General features: G+C 35.6%; 1 protein-coding gene across 26 annotated transcripts in view; it reads left to right on the forward strand.

The window, feature by feature from the left end:
• DMD (dystrophin) overlaps positions 1 to 23,096 on the forward strand; it is a 1,136,032-nt gene that overhangs the window by 937,566 nt on the left and 175,370 nt on the right. For 24 of the 26 annotated variants that reach the window (XM_086879790.1, XM_086879801.1, XM_086879781.1 and 21 more), the window contains 4 exons: positions 5,311 to 5,483; positions 9,406 to 9,562; positions 17,068 to 17,188; positions 17,855 to 18,123. In XM_086879790.1, coding sequence (XP_086735916.1) covers positions 5,311 to 5,483; positions 9,406 to 9,562; positions 17,068 to 17,188; positions 17,855 to 18,123 — 720 coding nt within the window. Of the gene's footprint in view, positions 1 to 4,709; positions 4,965 to 5,310; positions 5,484 to 9,405; positions 9,563 to 17,067; positions 17,189 to 17,854; positions 18,124 to 23,096 lie in introns of those variants that run through there. The other 2 variants (XM_086879807.1, XM_086879806.1) reach the window with 2 other exon arrangements.

The raw sequence follows: 23,096 nt of genomic DNA on the forward strand, positions 1-23,096 counted from the left end.
AGAATATTTTCTGAAAACAGGGCCAAACTTGCTAAAGAAAGCTTTTTTTAATCTTCCGTTAGAAGAAAGTAGCGTTTGAATATGAAGTTTGGTCACATCTTTGTTCTGGGACTTGTAGAATTTTAAACCATAACAATGATAGATGCAACTTACGCAGATTGCTTTCTGCAGGGCAAAGTTATTCTTGTGGCTTCCATTCATCAACACTTGATTCTCTCTTAGAGGACTAGCTCTTACCCTTTTTTATCTTGAAAAATGTGTTGGGAAACCAGAAATGCCTTAATTATGTTCATAAGCTTATCTTCACAATGGAAAAGACCTTTTTATCATTCTTTTTAATCAAGTCATTAGCATGAAACTCAGAGATGTAATCATACCAAACTGGAATTGGGGTCATGCCATAGGCTAGCTGAATAGGAGGCTTCTTGGCATGGTGATGTATAGCCATTTCACAACAATGCTTTTAACTCAGTAAGTCTGCCCTTTAATTATATTTTAAATCTCATTTGAGAAGTTTTTATCATTATGTAAATTGTTCAGTGAATGGTGTCATTCTAAGACTCAATAAAAGTTTTGATTATGGACTGGGAGAGAAAATTACTTAAAAGCTTGATGGGGAAATGGGAGCACAAAAAAAAAAAAAAAGAAAAGAAAGAAAGAAACTCAAATCCAACAACCTTAAAAGAACTATGACATTTAAAAGAGAGAACTTCCAAGGGACCAGAACTGCCTCGCAAACCAGTAGAAATGCTTCACTGGCTTATTCCATCATTAAACTGCATCATAGAATCTTCAGACACAAATGTTCTCTTTCAAAAAAACATACATTTCTTCCTATTCAAATGGTAACAACCAGCTCACAAGGAGAGACTGCCATAAAGCTTAGTGCAAACAGGCCTTCAGTTGCCAAAAACAAAAGAAACTGATCAAGTGCACCTTGCGCTGATGCTATCACTCAGGTGCTTAAAGTGCATTTGATGTGCTGTGCTGTAGCCCTTCATTCTAAAACTGTAACACTCACAAAACTTTTCCCCTGTCTAGCAGACAGGAGAATAAGCTGTGATCCTGAGAATGGTGCCATGTGCATGGATTTCTGTGCCTCCAAAGGTTGCTGGAGAATTCCAGGGCACTGAAAAATTGTCACAAATTCTCTGAACCCTCCCACAGAGTTTATGCTTTAGGTAGAATCAGAAATTTAGAGTTGAGAGTTAAATGAAATCAAGTGGGATTATTAATTTGAAATCCAGTTGCTAAACTTCTAAGATGTGCTTTACAGAGCTACAAATAGAGGTGAACTAGGGTCCTTTAATTTCTTTAAATTATTGCATAATGAATTTTTTTCTACCTTGTATAAAAGATAAATGTTTTGTAAGCTGCACTGCATTGATTTCCATGTTTTAGTATGACTCATCTATAGTCCAAGAAATAGAATTAATTCATTCTTTCTAAGACTTCATTTTACTTCCAGACTACCAATGTAGTAGTATTAGGTATCTGGTATATTGCCAAAATAATGGCAGATTTTGACATGTATAATGTCCTTTGTATGTCATGTCTATATATTGCATGTGGGATAGGAAGGACATTGGCACTGATTAATTGTTTCTGCTAAGACATCTCAAAGCATATGGAATTCTTGTAGGGCTAGCAGTGCTGTGTGGAAGCTGGCAGAACTTTGAGTGCATTGGATTTTACAGCGACGGCTCAGCTGTGCTTAGCAGGGCTCTGTGTAAATAAAACCCTCAGAGCCACAAATGAATTTCTTCTGCCTAGCAAAAGAATTAGGGCAGTGAGGATCTGTGCTTCCACGGAGAATGGGGGCAGTCATTCCAAGGGGGAAACAACTGAGTTGAGAAAGTGAGAAATACCCCATCCCCTAGCTTCTTGGCAGCATTGGCTGTGCTCAGCACATTAGTGCACCTCTCTGAAATCATGTGTGGTGGTCTCAAGAGCTCAGGGCAAAAAGTGAAACAGCCAGAGAAACTTCCCTAACCCTGTTTTGCCCAACAAGATTGTCCTCAAGACAAAATGTACGTCATCTCTTCATCACCCCAGGTCTGTATCTAAGTTGCACACTTATTCTATATAATAAGATAATGTAAATACACATTTTTAAATGTGTAGAAACCTCTAATAACTGTTCATCTAAGTTTCTACAAACAAGTATTATTGTGCATTTTGTCATCTAAATGTATAGTTCATCTGAATAAAGGAGGACTTTATCCAGCACCTAATGGAGTTGCAGTTCATTCCGGGCAGTTCAGCTCACCCTAAGCAGTAACTTGTGATCAAAAAGATGTTTTTCATTTTGCTCTCTGCTCTTTTTAAGAGTAGATAGATAATCCTTTTTCAGCACAGACTTATTAATAACAACTGCAGCAAAATCACAGCATACGCTCCAATTGTAAATCAGTATTATACCAGGATTGATTTTTTTATCCTCTGTAGTTTTTTCATGTTTGAACACATTGGAAAATATGAAAATGAAATAAATAGTATGTTTAATCCATATGGTATGTTTCTTGGTTCGACATGTAATGACAGCATACATTTGCAAAGATTTTAGCAATTTTTGAGATTAAATAGCTCTTCCTGCTTTACCGTTGTCAAGAAAAATAATGTAATTTATATTTTGTTTTTAAAACATGGATTTATTTATTTCAGAAAACAAATAAAAGGTGTATAGATCTTTTTCTTATATGTTCTCTGCTTCTCTTAGGATGTGTAAGTGTCACAAAGAAAGGTTCTGAAATGCACCAACATTAATGGAGCAAATATTGTTGTTGTCTTGCTTCTTTGTCAGTGCAGGCTTCCTGCATAGCTGAAATAAACTACTTCTGCAAGAAATAAAAGAAATACACAAGTAATTTGGAATAAGGAAAACTTGGTCTTGAATATTAAGCTTTTGATAAGAATACTTCACTTGTCACGTTCATTGCCCACTCAACTGTCCAGATGTGTTGTGATACTATGTAGTGTTCTGAAATTAAAAATAATGTGGTTTGCTTTTATTTTAAGAATTATGTGTGTGTCTGGAGAAAGACATAAAATGTGTAGACCATAAGATACACTTTCTAAACACTCAAAAAATGGGGAAAGATTTTTTTTCTTAAATTTTGTCTTATATAATACTATAAGCATATGTGTAGTAAAACACCAAGAGGACATAGATTTGACAGTTTCTTACTGTGAATAGTTATTGGACATGTTTCATGGCACATGTTCTTGCCAAGGCAAAGGAACTAGTTTGTAAATTCAATGTTTCCATCACTACCCTGAAAACCAAGAATTTTGTGCAACAGGTAATGTATGAATGTAATTATTTTGTCCAATATCAGACTTGGTGTTTATCAAATGTAGGAGGACCTTAGAACTATACAGACATTAACAGTTAACTTTTTTATTGTGAACTTTATCCTTTCTTACACATTGATTCAGATGTTTACATCAGTATTGTTATACTTAGCCCAGTTTAAATGATTTCTCCAAATATTATTCAAATTAATATTAAACATGGAAGGAAAGAAATTTGGTGATAGAGTATTCTTCATTCAAGCAAACAAAAATGAAGTATCACAGCTGGAAGTTCAAGCTAGCAACATTCAGACTTGAAATAAAATACAAATTTTCAAGTAAGGACATCCTTACCTAGAATATTGTACATTTTTATGTACCTTAATAATGCCATGTTTAAAAATATAAATTACCTGAACTACATTAAATAAATACATTTATAATGCTGTTGTATTCTTCAGAGTTACCTCTGATGTACATCAAACTCATTCCTAGGTACTTTACTGCTTGAATGACAATAGACAAGTAAAATAGTTGGAGGAGGATTCTTACTCTGTACCAAAGATTGCTGGCCCACCTTAAAACTTCCCCAAATTATTATCCTAGCCATTGCTGTGACAGGTATCCAGTTAAGGACATTTGGAACAGCAGTAAGTGAACAAGGACAATCTACTCATGATTCAGTGCAGCTAACATTGCACTTAAAATATCAAATAAAACCAATTCAATTAAGAACACACCAAGTAGACAGATTGTGTGCTCCCCTCTTTCAAAGTCATTCTTCTGAAGGAAATTGCAACAAATTTCCATTGGGGCCTATCTGTGATGCTGAGTTAATACTGGGTCTTGTTCTCAAATGCCATAAATCATCTCCTCTTCCCCGCTTTATCTCTAGCACTCCCATTTCAGGCAGCAAGAAACCACCACCAGAAATCTTAGTGCTCCAGCATCACAGGAGAAAATGTGGAGCTTTATTCACTGTTCATGATTTCTTTGTGTCTTTGTGTGCTTCTTTGTTTGAAAGTAGAAGTACTTTTGTGCAGATATGGCTGCGTATAAAGTACGTGTACGCTCATTCATGTACGTGTTGAAATTATTATCACTATTATTTTTATTCCATTTAATGACCTTGATTCAACCACTGTTCTCTGCAAATGAATCTGACCTTGTGGAGCTGCAGCATGCAAACGTCTTGGGGAAGGGCAGCCAGCGTACAAAGGCTGCATTGAGTGTGTGGGCAGGCAGGAATGCTGGTACCAGGCAGCTCTCTAAAGAATGTTCTTTTGGCAGAAACAGCCGTGCTAAAAATGAGGGGGAAAAAATGAATTCAAAATTTAGAGCTGGCCTGCAGTTACGAGGCGATAAGAAAAGTTGGCTGTTCAACACGAGCTGCCAGTTGCATATTCTAGGTCCTTGCTATTCTCAGGCCCTCCTACAGCCGTGGCCCCAACCAGTGTTTTGATACAGCACAAAGTGGCTGTTTATTGCTATTGACTGCTGAGGCCTGTGCTCCAAAATGCGTTCTGTCAACAGAATGTAAGTGAACTTGGCATTTTAAAGCCCGGCTGCTGCAGACGCCCAGATTTCTTGGACTTGCCATGCAGCAGGACCGGTGTTGCAGTCCCCAGCTCAAACTGAAAATGTTGCACAGGAAGACGTATCATGTGAAGGTCAGACTTACCTGAGATCCTGAGGATTTTGTGTTTCTTTGTTTTTCCCTCATCAGCACAGTAAATATATCCTGTCCTTCCTTTGCTGCTGTCAAAGGCTACACCTTTAGCTTTCTAAATTTTGTTCAGTATGCTCCCTGTGGGAAATAAGGGTCCTATTCAATGCAAATGGCCTTCATGTGAAAGGGAAACCTGACTTTGTATACAGGACATGATATTGCTGTAAAAGGAATAATCAAAACCTGTGCTCTGTGTTGCACTGAGGATTTTTTAACTCTTTTGAATAATCATAGTTTCTGTGATTATTTTAAGAAGTCGGATATATTGTTTTCTGTTGCTTCCATAGGAACTACAGGCAGAAATTGATGCTCACACTGACATCTTTCACAACCTGGATGAAAATGGGCAGAAAATCCTGAGGTCCCTGGAAGGCTCTGAGGATGCAACCCTGCTGCAGAGACGTCTGGATAACATGAACCTCAGATGGAGTGAACTTAGGAAGAAATCTCTAAACATTAGGTAGGACCTGAACCTAAGCAAAAGCCTACCATTAGTGTATTAGATGGAATGCTACAATTTGCAAGTAAAAAGGTTTAATTTTTTTTCTGTTAGCACTGTTTTTGTCTATTTTGAAATTATTTGTGCTACTTTGGATGTTGGCTTAACTTTGTAAGAATGATTAGGTTTTTTTGTGTGAAAATGATAGTAGAGGATTAGGATTTGAGGCATATGATGAAGTTTTGTAATTACAGAAAGAAAGATTACCACATTTAAACAGTAACAGTACCCCCTCTAAATGTGGGCTTTTTCTAGAACTGGGTATGACTTATCAGTGAGTCATGAAAGAAAGTGATTAAATAACCAATATTTATGATAAGCTTTATTTTAAAGACTGCTATTTCCTGTGCAAAACTAAAAATATGCTTACAAATGAGAAGGCAAATTATTTAAGATTTTAACTGTTGTCAGAAGAGTGGACAAAATTGCTAAATAAAATCTTGGAGTAAAAAAATCCATAGGTTTCCTCATGAGAGGAAACACTTTTGTTTGCAAGATGTATAATAAATGGTAACATTACAAATTATCAAGTGGTCATTCAGGCTTCAATGGACTCAAAGTTTTATTTCAAAAGAAATTGTCCAGGAAGCTTTTCTTCAAAAATACAGCTTCTGCAATAGGCAACCCAGCTCAGTTGCACTCAGTCTTGGGCATTTTTTCATTTTCTCGCTTGGTGTGTGTTGGTGGCAGTTCAGAGGGCAGAAAAAGACAGAAGTGTTTTCCAAAGTAATGTATGAAATATTAGCTTTTTTCATCTCAGGTCCTGAGGGAGGTCAGGCTGTGTAATGACAAAAACCATCTCAGTATCATCAATCATTAAAAATAAATGAAGACTGTAATGTTGAAAAGATATTAGTAACTAAAGAAAAAGAGACATAGTCCTCCTTTTTTTTTTCCTTCTGAGGAGCAAAAGAGGAAGAATAAAACCCTTCAAAGTGTCTGAGATTTTTTTGTTCTCATGCATTTTGCCCATGAGCTTGCTCAAATACAGTGATTTTTGAGATAAAAATAAATAGCCAGTTGCCCAAATATCAGTAATTAAATATATGGGACTTTCTGTCTCCTTTCTTTCAGTTTAATGTATTGCTGTCATTAATTGAGTCAGAAGCAGTAAACCCCAGTTACAGCACAGTGACTTCCTGAACTGCACGTTCAAAGCAACAAACCTCCCCTCTAAAATCTGTGCTTCCAATAAAAGGCTTAAGGTCTTCAACAACTTATTGATTAGGATAAGAAACAATTCTTAAATTCTCAGACATTCAGATTAAGTGTTGCTGGCCACCAGACTAAATGAAAAGGTTCTTCCCAGTCTGCCTGGTTGGAGCTCTTTCTACCCATAGCACAGAAAGGAATATATTTCATTATAACTAGCAACACTTACACAGAAGAGGGATTAGAGAAGACATATGAAGTGTTCTCCAGACATCAGTCCCAGAAGTTCCTTTATTTAGTGTAATTTTTATTCTGCTGGAAGAGAAGACTCCTGCCATGAATCAACTTGGGTGGGCATTCTTTTCTAAATGCATCACATAAAATAATAGATAGTAGATATTAAAGAGAAGCCAAGCTTTTCTCAATTCCTCCCTTTCTTTCATCCTGATATGTCAGCACAGTTTGTCCTAATAAACACTTGCTTTCTTATAAATATATTTTCAAAACTGTTTTATTATTACCTTTTTTGTCTGCACATCCTGGACACAGTCATAAATACATGAGTTTATGCATAAAATGTACACTGGTGTGTGCATGCATAAACATATATTCCTGAAGATGAAGGAACAGCAGAACAAGACAGGTTCTGGAAAATAAAAATCATCTAACTTGGGAAGGTCAGAGCACAGCAGCAGTAACAAAACCCCTTCAGGTGACTCTTTTTGCACTTTTTCCCTGTAAAGCCAGACCTGGGGAAGCAGGGAAGAAATGTTTGCTTTCATTTGCTGCCCTTCTTCAGAAGAGGTGGAAGCTTGCCTATTCCAAGACAAACATGAGAAAAGGGAATTAGCCTGAATCAGAAACTTGGCTCCTTGAGTGTCTCCTGTCCTAAAATCCTGTGGTACTTGCTCTGGTTGTCACCTCCTGCAGCTCTCCCTAAATAAAAAATAATAAAAAGCTTCTCTGCCCATTGTTACTTCCAGAGGTATCACAGAATGAAAGAATGGTTTGTGTTGGCAGGGACTGTGAACGTCCACTGCCAACCTCCCTGCCATGGGCAAGGACCCATTCAGGTTGCTCAAAGCTACACCCAGCCTGGCCTTGAGCACTTCCAGGGCTGGGGCATCCACAACTTCTCTGGACAATCTGTTCTAGTGCCTCACCACCCTCACTGTAAATAATTTATTATGGATAAACATATATGTAACCTAATCTTTTAGCATGCAGGGCCTTCTCTAGATTTCATTGCCTACAGGACTGGCCTCCTCCTGCTGTGATGCCATTTTGCCCCTGCTCCCAGATGTTCTGTGAGAGAAGTGATCAGAAGCCCTGATCTCTGTGTGTTCTTCACATGTAGCATTTAAGTTTGAAAAAAGAGATTTTCCATTAGCTCATATACTTTGAGAGCAGCTGAATTTTCTGTCAGCGTGTGGCTGATCTGTCCCTTTCCTTTCTCTTTCCTTGCCACTTTAATTACCTGATGTAAGAGGCTGGAAAGAAGACAGGATTCATAGAGCATTTGAGAGAAATGCATCTGTCCCTACCTCCAGCAATTCCTCATTTCCGTGTCCAAACCAACAAGGTTTGCAAAAATGCTGAGTCCATACTTTTCACGTTTCTTTATAGAACATTATCTATAAGGTATAGGAGTAGAATTCTTGGCATCAGAAGAGAATGATTTTATGTGAAATCACTGTAGAACAAGATAAATGTTATATGAACGAAGCTAGAACTTAAACAGAAATGTGTGAAATAAAAGAAAATTTGTCTTTATTTTCCAGCACATTTTTTCCACTTTACTGTTATGTAATACTTCTTTGGTTTGACTTACTAAGAGGATTTCTTATGTTACTTAGAGGTGAATTAGGATTTTTTCCCAAAGCAAAAATTTAAAAAATAGCATATCCATAGGTACAGAAAGACAAAATTTTAGTGGGGTTTATCCATGGTACAGAGAAAATTGAAGATTTTATCAGTCCAGCCACAGAAAACAGATGCTGAAATTTAGAAGCTCTATATTTGATCCCAAAGAACCACATTTATGCATATACAGAGGAAATATTTAGAAAATATCCTTTTTTCAGAAAAATTATATTTTGTCTTTTAATTTTCCCAGTGTTTCAAATAGTTTCATTCACACCTCTGTTTAAATGACACTGACATTTGGCTAGATAGTGCATGAAGTTTCTTTCATCTTTAACAATTTTCTCATGACTTTTTTTTAAAAAGAATGGTATTGGTTCTCTTATTTTAAAAAAATAAGATAATGAATATTGTGTAATTTGAATGGTTTGTGTAGTGATTTAGAGAAACGCTTGCTCTTCACTGAGTTGGAAAACTAACCTGTGCATTTCAGGTAAGTAATGTCCTAGTAGTCCTTAGTGATGACTGCATTTCTTGTGCTAGTCCTGCACAAATAATAATATTTGTGCACTTCTTGTGAGACAAACATTTCAGTACAGCCCTTACTCACTGCTAAAGAGGAAAACTAAAATGCCAAAAAACCTCCCAACCAATCAAAAACAAAAATCAGGACATGTGAAAGAAAAGCCAGGACTGTGAAACCAAATATAAATATGTGTTGCCAGAATCTAATTCAAAGCTACTGAAGCTATTCAAAAATCATTAACTTAATGAAACACTAGGACCTTTCTCAGTAAATAAGCTTGTACATTTTGGTTTTTACTTATACTGTGCCTGAATCTATCTTCTATTTAACACATGCTTTCAGGTCCCATTTGGAAGCCAGTACTGACCAGTGGAAGAGATTGCATCTCTCTCTTCAGGAGCTTTTGGCATGGCTGCAGTTGAAGGAGGATGAATTAAAACAGCAAGCACCCATTGGTGGAGATCTTCCCACTGTGCAGAAACAGAATGACATTCATCGGGTAAGTTCGATTTTTTTTTAATCCTTTGTTCCTTGCTTTTTCCTTTGCAGACTAGTGCTGCATGACAGTCCTTGTTGGAAAGAATTCCAAGTTTAACTTTCAAACAGAGAAAAATCTTTCAAAGCACAGAAAAATCAGCCTTTTGGAGAAGGAAGTGTTAAATGACCATGACCTTCAGAGATCTGTCACAGGCAGATTTCATAACCAGAACAATTACTGAGTAATTTTAGAGGATTAAATAAGTAGCTCTGATTTTTTTTTCTAGATCAGGCATTCCACTTCATGTATACTTTTTAAAACCCTAGTTTAGATTTTGGAAACATTTGTGACAAGAGTAGCTGGTATCAGCTGTATTGCACAACTCCTCACCATGAAAATATTGTGATAACTGCCTGTGGTTCATACTGATTCCATCAGGGAATTCTAATGGAGAGATCATAGCAGAACATCATATGGGGGACCATTCTAGACTAAGGTTGGTATTAAAAGGGAACCTAAATAGAACACTTGTACAGGAAGCTGTTTGGTTGTTGTTGTTGTTTTTTTTAAACCCACCAAATGAATAATACTTTAGAATAATTCTTCATGCAAAGATTGACACTGGTTTGTTGGGGTGAGGGTATGCTTAAAGTATGTCTCCTGTGTTTGATCAATGCACACCAGTCTGATGCTAACCCAATGTCTGCTTTCAGTCTTTAAGTCTTTAATTTCATATGCCATTGAGGTCTATTCAGGTCTGAATGTAAACCCACTGTTCCAGTACCTCTGTATAGGTTCAAGCTCTCTTTTCCTTCATCTTTGTGTGTCTTTAATTAAAGTAATGATATCACAGGAGGTTTTTACTTCCTGTTTGATGTCTGATTATGCTTCAGGGTACTATCTAAAAATTTCTTTCAAACAAATGTAGTTTTTATTGAAAAATTGAAATTATCAGTCTGGCAGCTTGATTTCATGAGAAGAGAATATTCCAAATCCAATGATCATCCTCCCAAAGTATAGTGCTGTATATATATAACTTCCTTTGTGAAACTTGCCACAAAAGTTATTGTTTCTGAAGTTCCTAAATGTCCAATTTCATTGCTTAATGAAGAAATGTGAAATGGTGCTTTAAAACAAAATAGAATCAGTGTTTTTTCTGTTCAACAGGTAGCTGTATATAAATATTGCTTTCTCATGGGGAAGAGAACATTTGAGAATATTTGAGAACAGATAGTGAGATCAAATTTGCAAAGTGAACATGATATATCTTGCTGCTTTAGGACCCTGAGTTTGTGAAAAGTCTGGATGTACCATATTCAGGCAGGCATCATTTTTTTCCATAGGCACACAGGCATTAATCTACTGCAACAAAATGGTGGGAAGTTGTCTCAATACTGGTCAAGGACCTATCTTCACCAACTGATTGAGAAACAAAAGAGAAACATGAACAAAAAAACCTCTCTCAGTGGCAAATTTTTCTAAGATAATAAAATGCTTTTCTGCAAGGGGCATCTTCGTCACATTTCCTAGGTCTTCCCTCTGGAGAGGTGATGTGTAGGATGTGTCTTTCTCACAAAATTTTATGTGGGACTTAAAGCACTATCACAGAGACAGTGAGATGAAAACATCCATGACTTTATGGGGCAGCACCGTTCCTTTTTTTACCTTTCCCCTAAGAAAGTTAAGACATGTTATATATAACCATGAAAGTTAAGAGAAGCCTGAGGTCTGTTTTAGCCATAAAGTAGCAACTTCTATAAAGTAGTTTTAAAGCCTATCCAGAATACCAGAATGAAAGAAGCAATATAGATGTTGCTTTAACTCAGTGTGACATTAACTCAAACTCTTTCTCCAAAGACAACTCTTGAGCCAAAACAAGACTTAGAGATTCCTATAGAATTGTTACAATAAAACTTTTTCCATCTAAATAATATTTAAGTATTTGAAATCATTTTCTCCTAGACAGAAGAAATATTTTTTTATCTAAAGAAATTACTTCTTTTTGATATTTTAATATTGTATATCTCTCTATAAGCTGTTTAAGGGTTTCCAGGAATTCATCATAAAGGTGGCAAGTCTTCAGTGATGAACTAAGTGATCTCTCTGTCACACATCAAACAAATGAAGTATTTAGAACTCTTAGGGATGAGAATCATTGCATAAAAGTAAGATACCATGAGTAGGGACAAAATTACTTCATAAAATAGATCTCACTTCTCTTTTTTAACTTCTCTGCCCCTTGCAGGTACATAACACAGGGCTTTGATAATCCTGTCTTGTATCAAAGCTAGCATATTTTAGTTCCTTTTAGAAATATCTTTTTCCTTTTCCGGTTCTGTAGCACTTCAGAAGCATGAGTATAGGTATGCTGATTCCCTGTGGAAAAAAGAACAAAACAGAACACTTGAAATTAATTTGCCCTGTATGATCTTCAAATATCTCTGACAGAGAAGGGAAAAACAGTCAACATGGAAGCTGACTTCAGGTTGCCATTGACAAAATCTTTTTGCAAGGTGTTGGTTGGTTGGTTGGTTGGTTGGGTTGGATGGTTGGTTGGTTGGTTGGTTGGTTGGTTGGTTGGTTGGATGGTTGGTTGGTTGGTTGGTTGGATGGATGGTTGGTTGGTTGGGTTGGATGGTTGGATGGTTGGTTGGTTGGTTGGTTGGTTGGTTGGGTTGGATGGTTGGTTGGTTGGTTGATTGGTTGGTTGGTTGGATGGTTGGTTGGTTGGTTGGTTGGTTGGTTGGTTGTGTTGATGGTTGGTTGGTTGGTTGGTTGGGTTGGATGGTTGGTTGGTTGGTTGGTTGGTTGGGTTGGATGGTTGGTTGGTTGGTTGATTGGTTGGATGGGTGGGTGGGTGGGTGGGTGGATGACTGGAGCGTTTTTTTTTTCCCACCTGGGCATCATGGACTTTGTTACTCTAAAACTTTCTTTTTAAGAAGCAGATATACAAAGGCTATATCTGAATGAACTTAAGAAAAATGCTTTCAAATGTTTTCACGAGAGTACAATTATCTAACTTAAAACTGGAGCCTGGTACTGGAAAGCTGCTTTGAGAGGTTTGGGCCTTTGCTTAAGAGCAGAGTTTATCTCTCAGGGTGTTGGATGTGAACCTAAACAGTAGTTGTGTGTTGATCGTGAGAAAAAGGATCTGCTGAGTGTTCATTTTGTTCTCTTGAATGTCACTCTGGAAATTAATCTCAGTAAACTAGAGAAGCATCTATCAGATCTGACCGGTCTTTTAGATGACTAAAACTTCCAGTTTTGGTCTTTCTTCATGTGTAAAATGTTTTTCCTTCTGAAGGATTGTTTTTGTCTGGTAATGCCAGAACTGAACCTAGGTAAGTTCTTCACTTGAGAAGTGAATAAACCCCATCAGGGGAACACTATTATATGCAGTTTACCTGATTCAATTGAGAAATAGTACGATGAATGCCAACATGATTTATGCCTGAGTCCTTTTTCTAAAGAAGTGTTGCAAGCTGATTTTATTTTTTTCCCTTAGAGGTAAAATTTAAAGAAGAACAAACATATTTAACCTCTCTATCATTCAGAATACCATCTGGAATACCACAGAGATTCATAAAAGAGATGAAAATAAGTCAGTTCTTACCACTTGAGTGCTCCTAGTTGTCAGGATTTGCTTTAAAAATTTTAAGAGTAGGATTCAGATTAAAATTTCAAATGCTTGAATCTATGCCAGAGGACAGGTTGAACTCAACTGAGAACAGGTGTATCCGTGCAGTCAAAATCATTGTTGTATTATAAATGTGAGGTGCTTTTTAGACAAGGTAATTTGGAATGTATCCCAAATACACCCACATAACTGCTATTTGTTTGAACTTATATATAGAGTAGGTATTTTTTTTTTTAATTTTTGGCATCTGAAGAAATTGTCTCTATTCCTAAGTCTTAGAATGTGTGGGGAGAAGTGGTGGTGGTGGCATTAGTCAATGATAAAAAATACTTCCGTTCTTAAAAACATTATTTAATTATCTTACATTTTTATTTGTTTTACTAAGTAGCGTGATATTGCTTTAGTGAAATAGAATTAACTGTGTGCATGTTACTGTTAATCTAATTTAAGCAACTTCAGCATCATGCAGATAACCTGCTATGTCTTCGATTCTTTTAAGAGTTGCCTCATTTGCTGTGTAGTAATTTTATTTACAACATAAATAGCACTTATGATCATAGAAGGCACTTATTAACAATTCCATGGAAACATGGAATCTGTAACATCACTGCCTAAGGAGGAGTACAGTTCCTGCTTCAACACACAGACCCATTACGGGCCATAGGAGTTGATACCTCCTTTTAACAATTCTAACAAATCTCATATTTTGAAAAGTATTCTGTTTGGCAAACATGTTGAATTAACCTAATTGTACTTTCTCTTTAAAATATGTTGAAAGCAAAAATTTCAGAGATTAATGTTAGTTTTACTAATGCTACTCTTTTCTTATAATATTTTAATTTTTCAATTTAAACAATCATTGTTTCTTCATTTAAAGAGATTTAAGGACACTCATGAAGTGGTAGTAGAGGTCTGAGCTAAGCTGTCAATATATGCATTATTAAAATGGTGGACAGAATGCTGTTACTGCTGTAGGGTTGATGACAAATAGACATGCTTAAATAAAGTAGTTTACTTACTTTTTTGTCAGGTCATGCATTAAGGGTATTCGATTTCCTCTACAGTCACCATGAAGTGTGGAAGAAGTTAAGGAATTCAATGAAATCAGCCTGCAATCATTACTTGTACATTAGACATTCATTTAGGCTTATTCTGCTTTCAGTGATAGTCTAGTTATTATAAAGATGCATTTGTCAGGGCTCTAGATAGATAAATTCCTCTTTTTTTTCCTCAAAAAAGAAGAAAATGTCCTTTATTGCTACTTAGGATTTTTACTGGTAGTTTATACATATCTCACAACAAAACTTTAATCCAAAAAGCAGCTTTATGTTCTTACAGTAAGAATTTTTTCTTTTGAATGGGTTAGTATGAAATGAGCATTCATTATTTTTAATGCTATTCTGTGCTACTGCTTCAGCCTCATGTTTTTTTAATCCTTTCCTTTTCAAATTTCTTTAATTGAAACATATTTTAACTGGGTAGAAATCTGCAGATCAAAACTAGGGAATGAGATGAAAACTGTAAATAGATCTCAACATCTTACTGTGTATTATTCTATAAACCAGGATTTACAGACTGTAATTGCCTCCACCAGCTCCAACATTCAGAGTGGAAAAGTTGGGGGAAAAGAAGTTTAATAGATTGGCTCGGTTTTCCTTTATTAATAAAGAGAGACACTTTTTTCTGTTTGTGACAAAATACAAAATGTGCAAAGTCAGAAGTTTCTATTAGCATTTCTCTGTTGTTTTGAGGAAGATACAATGATTCCTGCCCACAGGCTTTATGAGGTTCATTGCACATATGTTCTCCTTCTGTTGCACAAGAGATACAAGAGGATTGTGACTTCAAACTCCTGGAAAGATAATGCCACTCGATGTATTTGATTGCTGTAGTTTTCTGCAAGTACAAGCTGAAAGAAGGTATTTTTTGTCCTTCTGGTGTGCACATGTACATAGCCAGGGGTGACCTGGCTACAGCAGCAGCACTCCTTACAGCAGGACTGCTCGTTCTCAAATGTGCAGTTCAGAGGTGTTTCTGGCTTTTAGCTATTCTCCTCATCAGTATATTTCTGCGTTCCCCTGGAGTATTGATGACTCCTCCCTGCTGTTGTGTGTTTGCAGAACAGACCTTTGTGCAAGTACTTCCTTTCTTAGACTGGTTTGGTGCAAATAAGAGAAATAAAACATTTCTGGAAACATTTCTAAAGCATATTATATCTTTAAGTTGTTATACCATTTAATGTTTAAAAAGCCCTGGTTTAGTGAGTTTGACTGTTGATGTTATTTTTAGTACTAGAGGAAAGCTAGCCCATGGAAATTACTGTGCTGGATTTTAAGTTATGCTTCCTGCTGGCTTACTTGACCTGCAGACCTGCCACACCACTCTAGTGGGACGGAATGATGTGAGATGAACACAAAGGCAAATTAAAGGAATAGATTTTCCTCATTTGGAGGCATGAAAAAGTCTTATTATATTTCCTCTTCCCATCACACTTCATGCAAGAGTCAAATATGAATTATAAGAATTATAAACCTTAAGTCTAAGTTCAACATCTTTCATTCAGCCCTGTAGTAACTCCACTCAATTTTTATGTAAAAAAATGTCCAGTGGTAGTTCACTTGTCAATATACAGTACACTTCTTTATTTGTGAAAATTTGTATTGTTTTTAAAGGTCAACATGATTGTTTAAAACATTTATCTCTGGTATTAATCAAATGACAGATTCTCTTATGACAGCAGATAGACTCTGTGAAAAGATTCCAGTCCCATTATTGTCCTTGACACAAAATAAAGATTTTTTTTGCTTTGTTATTTCCTTCAAGAAAGCAGACTCCCAAGAACAGCTACAAACCTTTTGGTCAGTTCTTAACCATTTAATAAAAAGTGTATCTAAATATTTATAATAGAATAATGTAGTTATTTCCTTAAGTTTTCTTTTCTGAAATGTGTTAAGAATGTTTTAACTGTGAGTGCTCATATTAGAAACTGTATATGTTCCCACTATTAGTTCTGGTAGGTATTTCCTATACAGAGAGTCACATATCAAATATAATTAAACATGTAATGAACTTTGTAATATTGAATTTATAATCCTTCATTACTTCATATAAAAATACAAATTTTGTTTAATAATTAACTAAATTGGTGAATTTATTATGTTACAAGCTTATATAATGCTGGTGTTGTAAACAGAATTTTCTAATCCCTGCAGTAAAATATGTTTTCTACCCATGGCATATGGCTCTCCATCTTGCAGTATCGTGTTTTGTATTGCACTGTACTATTTAATTACCTGCATATTTTACCTCAATGCTTCTTGAAACAGTATGCATTCAACAATGTTTCATAAATATAGAAGAAACTGTTGAAATAAAAGGGTGGAAAGGACCATTTAGAGAAATTCACTGTAAGATGCAGAAGAACAAATGCAAGATGCAATCCGCAAGCTGGGTTTTATCTGCATTTGTGTGGTGCACATTTAGAATCAGATTAATAGACTATTATAGTCTCATTAACAAAAATAGAGAAAGGAATAAATAAATACTGAGATATGTATACTTTCAGTGACCTACCAAAGCTTTAAATACTAACCTTGAGTAACTTACTCATGGTCATTTAAAAGCAGAGTGTAAAAGAGAGTAAAAGAGTAAAAGGAGCTGCTGCTGAAGAAAGAAAAAGGCAGTATGCTGACAGCACATTTGCTCTTTTGAATACAATGTGATTTCAGGTTAATCAAAAGCTGATTATTTTAATTTGTATGTGTGTGTGTGTATTTTATTGCTTCTTGTCATACACACGTGGAAGCTGCTGCTGGAAATTCTGTTCTAACATTGGTATTCTGACTTGGTATTTCCTTATAGATCCACTTACAGTAATTTTTTTTCTTAGACTTTCAAGAGGGAGCTAAAAACAAAAGAACCTGTTATCAGGAGTGCCCTTGAGACGGTGCGAATCTTCCTGGCCGAGCAGCCTGTGGAGGCAGTGGAGAAGGTCTGCCCGGAGCCCAGAGGTAATTGAAGCAAGAACAGGGTAATAACACATTGCTGGAAAGATCAGTGATGATCAGTGATGATTAAATAAATCCTGCCAGCCGCTCTGAAAGCATTCCTTTTACACTTCGAGCTGAATGCCAGTATTCAGAAAGTAAGCTAAAAATACAGATGAAAGCAAGCCTTAGCAATCCTTCTGAACACTGTGGTACTAAATAGACATGCATATTTATAAGCAGATTTTGAAACTGCCTTTAAACCTTCAGGACCTGTCTATAATTATAACCTCATTTGAGGGCTCAAAGCTGCAATTTAAGCTAAAATTCACCGTGTAGTCTCAGTACTACAGGAGATCCCAAATCCACCTAATTGCAGCAAAAGCTTCACCGTGATTAATATTTATCTATGTGCAGAAATATTGTGCTGAATCAGCTGATAAATTTCTAGCTACACCTTGCATGTTTCAAAATGCCTTTATGTACCTAAATGCATATTTTGCTGATTTTTATGGTGGCAAGATTTAAGTTTTTCAAGAGATTTTGAAACAAGGATACATTAATAAAACAATTTCACAGGTGCCTTTGGTTATGAAGAGTTTCTTACTGAGATTTGAACTTATCCAGATGGCAACTGTTTTAGTTCTAAGACAGAAGATGTCTTAAAAGCCTCTTCATTTTCACATTTAGATCTGTCACCTGAGGAAAGAGCGCACAATGTCAGTAAACTTCTGCAAAGGCAAGCAGATGAGGTCAGAACTGAGTGGGATAAGCTGAATGCACAGTCTGCTGACTGGCAAAAGAAGATCGACGATGCTCTTGAAAGACTGCAGGGCCTTCAAGAGGCGATGGATGAACTGGACCTGAAGCTGCGCCAGGCTGAGGCATTCAAGGGATCCTGGCAGCCAGTGGGGGATCTGCTGATTGACTCCCTGCAGGATCACTTGGAAAAAGTCAAGGTACGTGTCATATATCGGTATTTCTGAGTATAAAATAGTTCAGTGGTATGAATCCCCATATCAGTAATTAACTTTTAGAGTGAGAAATCTTGTGCCATGGTGATTCATATTAAAAGGTGCATATAAAGAGTTTTATAATTTCAGAAGTTAAAATGCAATGGGATCCTTATTGAGAATGTATGTTGCTGACATGGGTAAAAGAACTATAGAAATGTAGAAAATCCTCAGCACACTCACTGTAAACTCAGGAGAGGCAAAACTGGTAACTAAAGAAAGCAAAATAAAATAGATAGGAGACTATATGGTAAAAGTCTATTGAATTAATATTTTTCTTTATTATATTTTCTTAAATATGGTGAATACAAAATTGTTTCTATAATTGTGGAGTAGGATTTAAATAATTTAAAATATATGATTTTTCATGATGGTGGTATTTGCTCTCTGTGGTTTTTTTGATAAATAGGCTTCATAACTAAAGGTAGTTCTAACAAAAAAGCAGCAATCCTGGAAAACTTGTCATTATTTTTTATAACTTGATGCCTATCTGCTTTTAAGGGTTGTTTCATAAAACCATTGCTTATTAAGAAACTTGGGCAGACTTGTCCTCTTGCAGCAGGACTGCCATGGACAGACTTGATAAATAATACAGGATTCCTTCAGCCAGAGCACAATAGAGGCAGTTGCCATTTTGATAAGAACAAAGTGCCTCTGTTCCAGTCACATAAATGGGAATCATCAGTCATTTTGAAAGAGACCTGAGCTAACTGTTATTTTCTCTAGATGAATATTAGGATCTAAGAAAGAGGAAATAGAATGACTAATGGCAAGAAAAAAAAAAAGCCTCAAAAAATCAAATGCAGTTTATTAAAATGGAAGTCCTTGAGTTTTAATCACACAGAAAGTTTAATGAGAGTCCTGTGCAGATGCTGTACAAGAACAAATGAAATAGTTAGTAGCTGATGAACAGCTAGCTGCAAAATTTGTTTATCTTCATTTAAGTTCATAAATGAACAGAAAAAATCTATTTATAAATTCTCAGAAAGTGCTGTTACAACCATGGTTTCTTTTTGTTTTTTTTAATTTTGAAGAGGATATCCTGAACAGAAACACTGAATCTCTGATGTTACTGGAAAACAAAGCAAGTTGCTTAATTCTAAAGCTATGACCGAGAGTGTTGACTACATAATTATAGTTCTGAGTCCTATTATGGTTTAAAAAATAAATACATTCTAGATAACATAATTAATGACTTGATAATTGATTCACATAGGGTTAAATACTTCTCCTTTGCAAATGTCTCAGTTAAAAGCTAAATTTGTTGAAATTATGTAGCCTTCAGGCAAAAGTTTTTAGTAAAAACTAAGGGTTTTTTTCTATGTAAACTGTATTATCAGCCAAACATTATCCAATCGATACATTATCTATGTCTCATCTTTGCTCTCCAAGCATCTTCAAAACATTGCTCATATATGATTGTATTTCTTGCAAATCCTCCTCTTAATATGGATCACAGTAGCTTTCCCAAACCTAACCTGATGAATAACTTCCTGGGGAATGTGTTCAACTGGGTGCCATTTGTCATTGTTCTCTTTAGTTATAGCTGCTGGAGATGCTAAGGTCATGGCATAACTTTGAACTCACACTAAATAGTGGATCCTTGGTCAGTATCAGTGTTGTACTATTATTATTATTATTATTATTATTATTATTATTATTATTATTATATCATTATCATTATCATTATCATTATCATTATCATTATCATTATCATTATTATTACATATGCTTCCTCTGCATTAATGTGCAAATTGGTGTTCATCTCTGATTGTGAGGACAAGAGATAGTTTCACCCATCTGCTCCAAAGGATGCAACCTAGACTAGAGGCTATCTATAATGAAAGGATTCAGATTTCTCTGCTGTCTTCTGTTATTCTTCCTTCTTTCTTCTCTCATATAAGTGGTCTTATCTTCAGACTGAAATGTAACTTTCTTAATAACACACATTCTTTCTGTCCAGTAAGATCCAAACCATCATTAAACTGTCTTAAACTCAGTTCAAGACCAAATGAATCTATTATTTGTCCCTTAATATCCATTGCCTGATCAGTTTGATTGTAGCTCAGATCATATTTTAGACATGGCATATGATTTCTACTCCCCTCTGCGGCAAATGTAATGATGCTTTCTCCCTGCAATCACTAACAAAATATTTTCATCAGCATGCCTGGAACACTTAGGGTCTCATGAGACCACCTCTCAGATTTTATATTTAGCTTTTGCTGCAATGCAATTGATATGCAACCATGCCTACCTCATCCACTTGATATCTTATTCAAAGACCCATTCCAGGAATTGATGGTACAACCAATTTGTCTCTCTTTCTTCCCCAAAGATTCTCCTTTGCCATCCAACACCATGATAATGCTTATGCTAACAGCATGCAACAATCATTACGTGTCATGCTGATACCTCCTCTCTGTTTTGTTGTCTCTCTGTAGACATCTGCTGAGAAATACTAATAGAAATTAGTACCCATAGGAAGTTTCAGGTTTTTATACTTTACAACTCAGGAAAAATAGGTTTCTTAAATTAAAAGTTACTGTTTTGAGAAGTTGTACACAGAGTTTTGTGACTGAGAAGCCAGTTTTAATGGTGTGGTTTATCTTTAGCTAAAGGTAGTTCAGCTACTCTCAAACATACTCAGGAGAGCACAATGTAAAGCACTTTTTTCTGCCAGTGATATTTTAACTAGCAGCAATATAACTGCTTCAGTTTTCTGTCATACACAGCACTGTAAGGGAACAGCAGAGCCTCTAGACTCCATGAGTATAACTACATTCTGATTTTTTCTTTGCAACCTTCATAAAAGAAAACAGACCATACCAAACAAACAAAACCAAATCCAAAACCAAAAAAAATTCAACAACAAAGATAATGAAGAGCAGGCAGTAGTGTCTGTGGTTTCTTTAGTTCAAAATAGAAGTGCATATCTCTAGAACACTTCCAAATAAAGGGTTATTCAGGTAGAATCATGTAGACTTTTTTCAATTAACTCCAGTCTGCTATAGGATAATTGGTTCTCCTCCACTGTCGCAAAAAGAAGGCACCTTGACTCAATATAATGATTGATAACTGTACAAAGCAGAACATATAGAATTTAGTGACATAAGTCTTGTATTTTTCTGCAACAAATTTTCATGATAGCCTTAGTCTTGCTACTTAGGAACTGCTGGTTGTTCTTGTAGATTCACTTTCACAGTTATGAGTAAAGCAGTTCCATGGACTTTGTGTATAGATTATGGACTTCTTGTATTTAATGTAAGAAGGATAATCATAAAGCTACAAGTATCCTTTTAAACTCTTTTCTCAGAGCCTATTTGCAATTTTAATACAATTTCTAGTTGAATTACATGCTGTTTATTTCAGACTTTCTTCAGCTTAATTGACAGTTGAAGCCAATTGCATGTCACTGACAAATGTTCACTGGAAAGTGTCAGCCTGAAATTTATTTATTGTAAAACAAATAGAGTTTGCAGTTATTCACAAATCAGAAATGAACTGATCACTGATCTGCTCATCATCTACTCCAAAATTACTCTCTGTGCACAGGGACTGGGGACAATCCTTTTGTCTCTAGCCATCTTTCCTCAAAGTGAGACAAGTAAGGCAATCCATCCAAATAATTATCTGAGTTCTAGTTGTGTGTTCCTATCCAGCCATAGGAAAAAAGTAAATAGATTTGCAAAGATTAAAATTCCATATTATTACAATCATACTAAATCAGAAATTTCAATTTCAGGACACTGAAACAGGGTAGGCAGTTCATTTTAATAATAATAAAATAATAATAATTTTAAAGTCTTATATATTCTTCTGTAGTTCACTTTGGTACTGTTCAGCTACTGCTGTGCTGCAAAGAGGTATTTCAGCAAAGTGAACTCTTACAGTGCTTTTATGAGGAAACTGTTGACAGCTGCCTGTTATGGGTATTCTGACAGCAGAGTTGTTGAATTTCTAATTTATGTTCTCAGCTCAAAATTATTTAAAATGCTTGGGTAATTAATAATTGTCTATCCTTCCCAAAAAAAAAAAAAAGCATTTTTGTATGGAGCTATTAGGGGTCACATAGAGGGAAATTAGTGTATGACACCAAAAGGAAAGCCAATAGTCCCCATTCATCCCCTCCTAGCAATGGAGATGTGAACTGGAGATCAGATTTAAATAGATCAATAGAATCTATGCAAGAAATAATTACCTGGAAGATGCATTGAATAACAAGAATTTCCAATCAGCTTGATATCAATAGCAGTGCCAGATTCTTGTTAAAGCAAATAGAGGTCAGATTGCAATGGGATGCCTATTCTCTTGTTAATTTTTGCTAACATAAAATTATGCTATGCTCCAAATTACGTTAGCAGAGCTCATGCTGTCCAGTCTGTAACGTAAAATGCCATTACACAGATAGAAGCTTCTGAGATACTTTTTCATTCTCTTTCTTTATTGATAGACTTTTTACTATAGCTACTGTCCTTACTATTCTTAGTTTTAAAAACCACAAAAATGCTAAAGTATTTCATATGCAGAATGTTCACTATGAACTGTGATTTGATATGGTGTTATCAATTTGTTTGTATACAATTAGAAGATGACAACATCCATTGGTTCGTAATTGAATAGGAAACTATTTGCCTGCAGTGTAGGAGGTGGAAGTGTTAATGTTTTCTTCATATTATAACTAAAATAATTACTGTTACAAATTCTGTGATAGAATCATACAATAGTTATTTATAATATGTTCTTAGACTGCTTCAAAATGCATATACATTTTTCAGTTTAGTTTGAAGATGGCAGTTCCCACCAAGGGCTATAATCAATCTGGGTTAAGATGTTCTATTTTCTTAAGTCTCCTTTCAAGTTCTGTGCTGGACTCTGGGACTTTTAAAACTATTATACAGAATAACAATTTCCTACTA

Source organism: Cyanistes caeruleus, chromosome 3, assembly GCF_971803275.1.
Source record: "Cyanistes caeruleus chromosome 3, bCyaCae1.hap1.1, whole genome shotgun sequence".
Classification (NCBI taxonomy): domain Eukaryota; kingdom Metazoa; phylum Chordata; class Aves; order Passeriformes; family Paridae; genus Cyanistes; species Cyanistes caeruleus.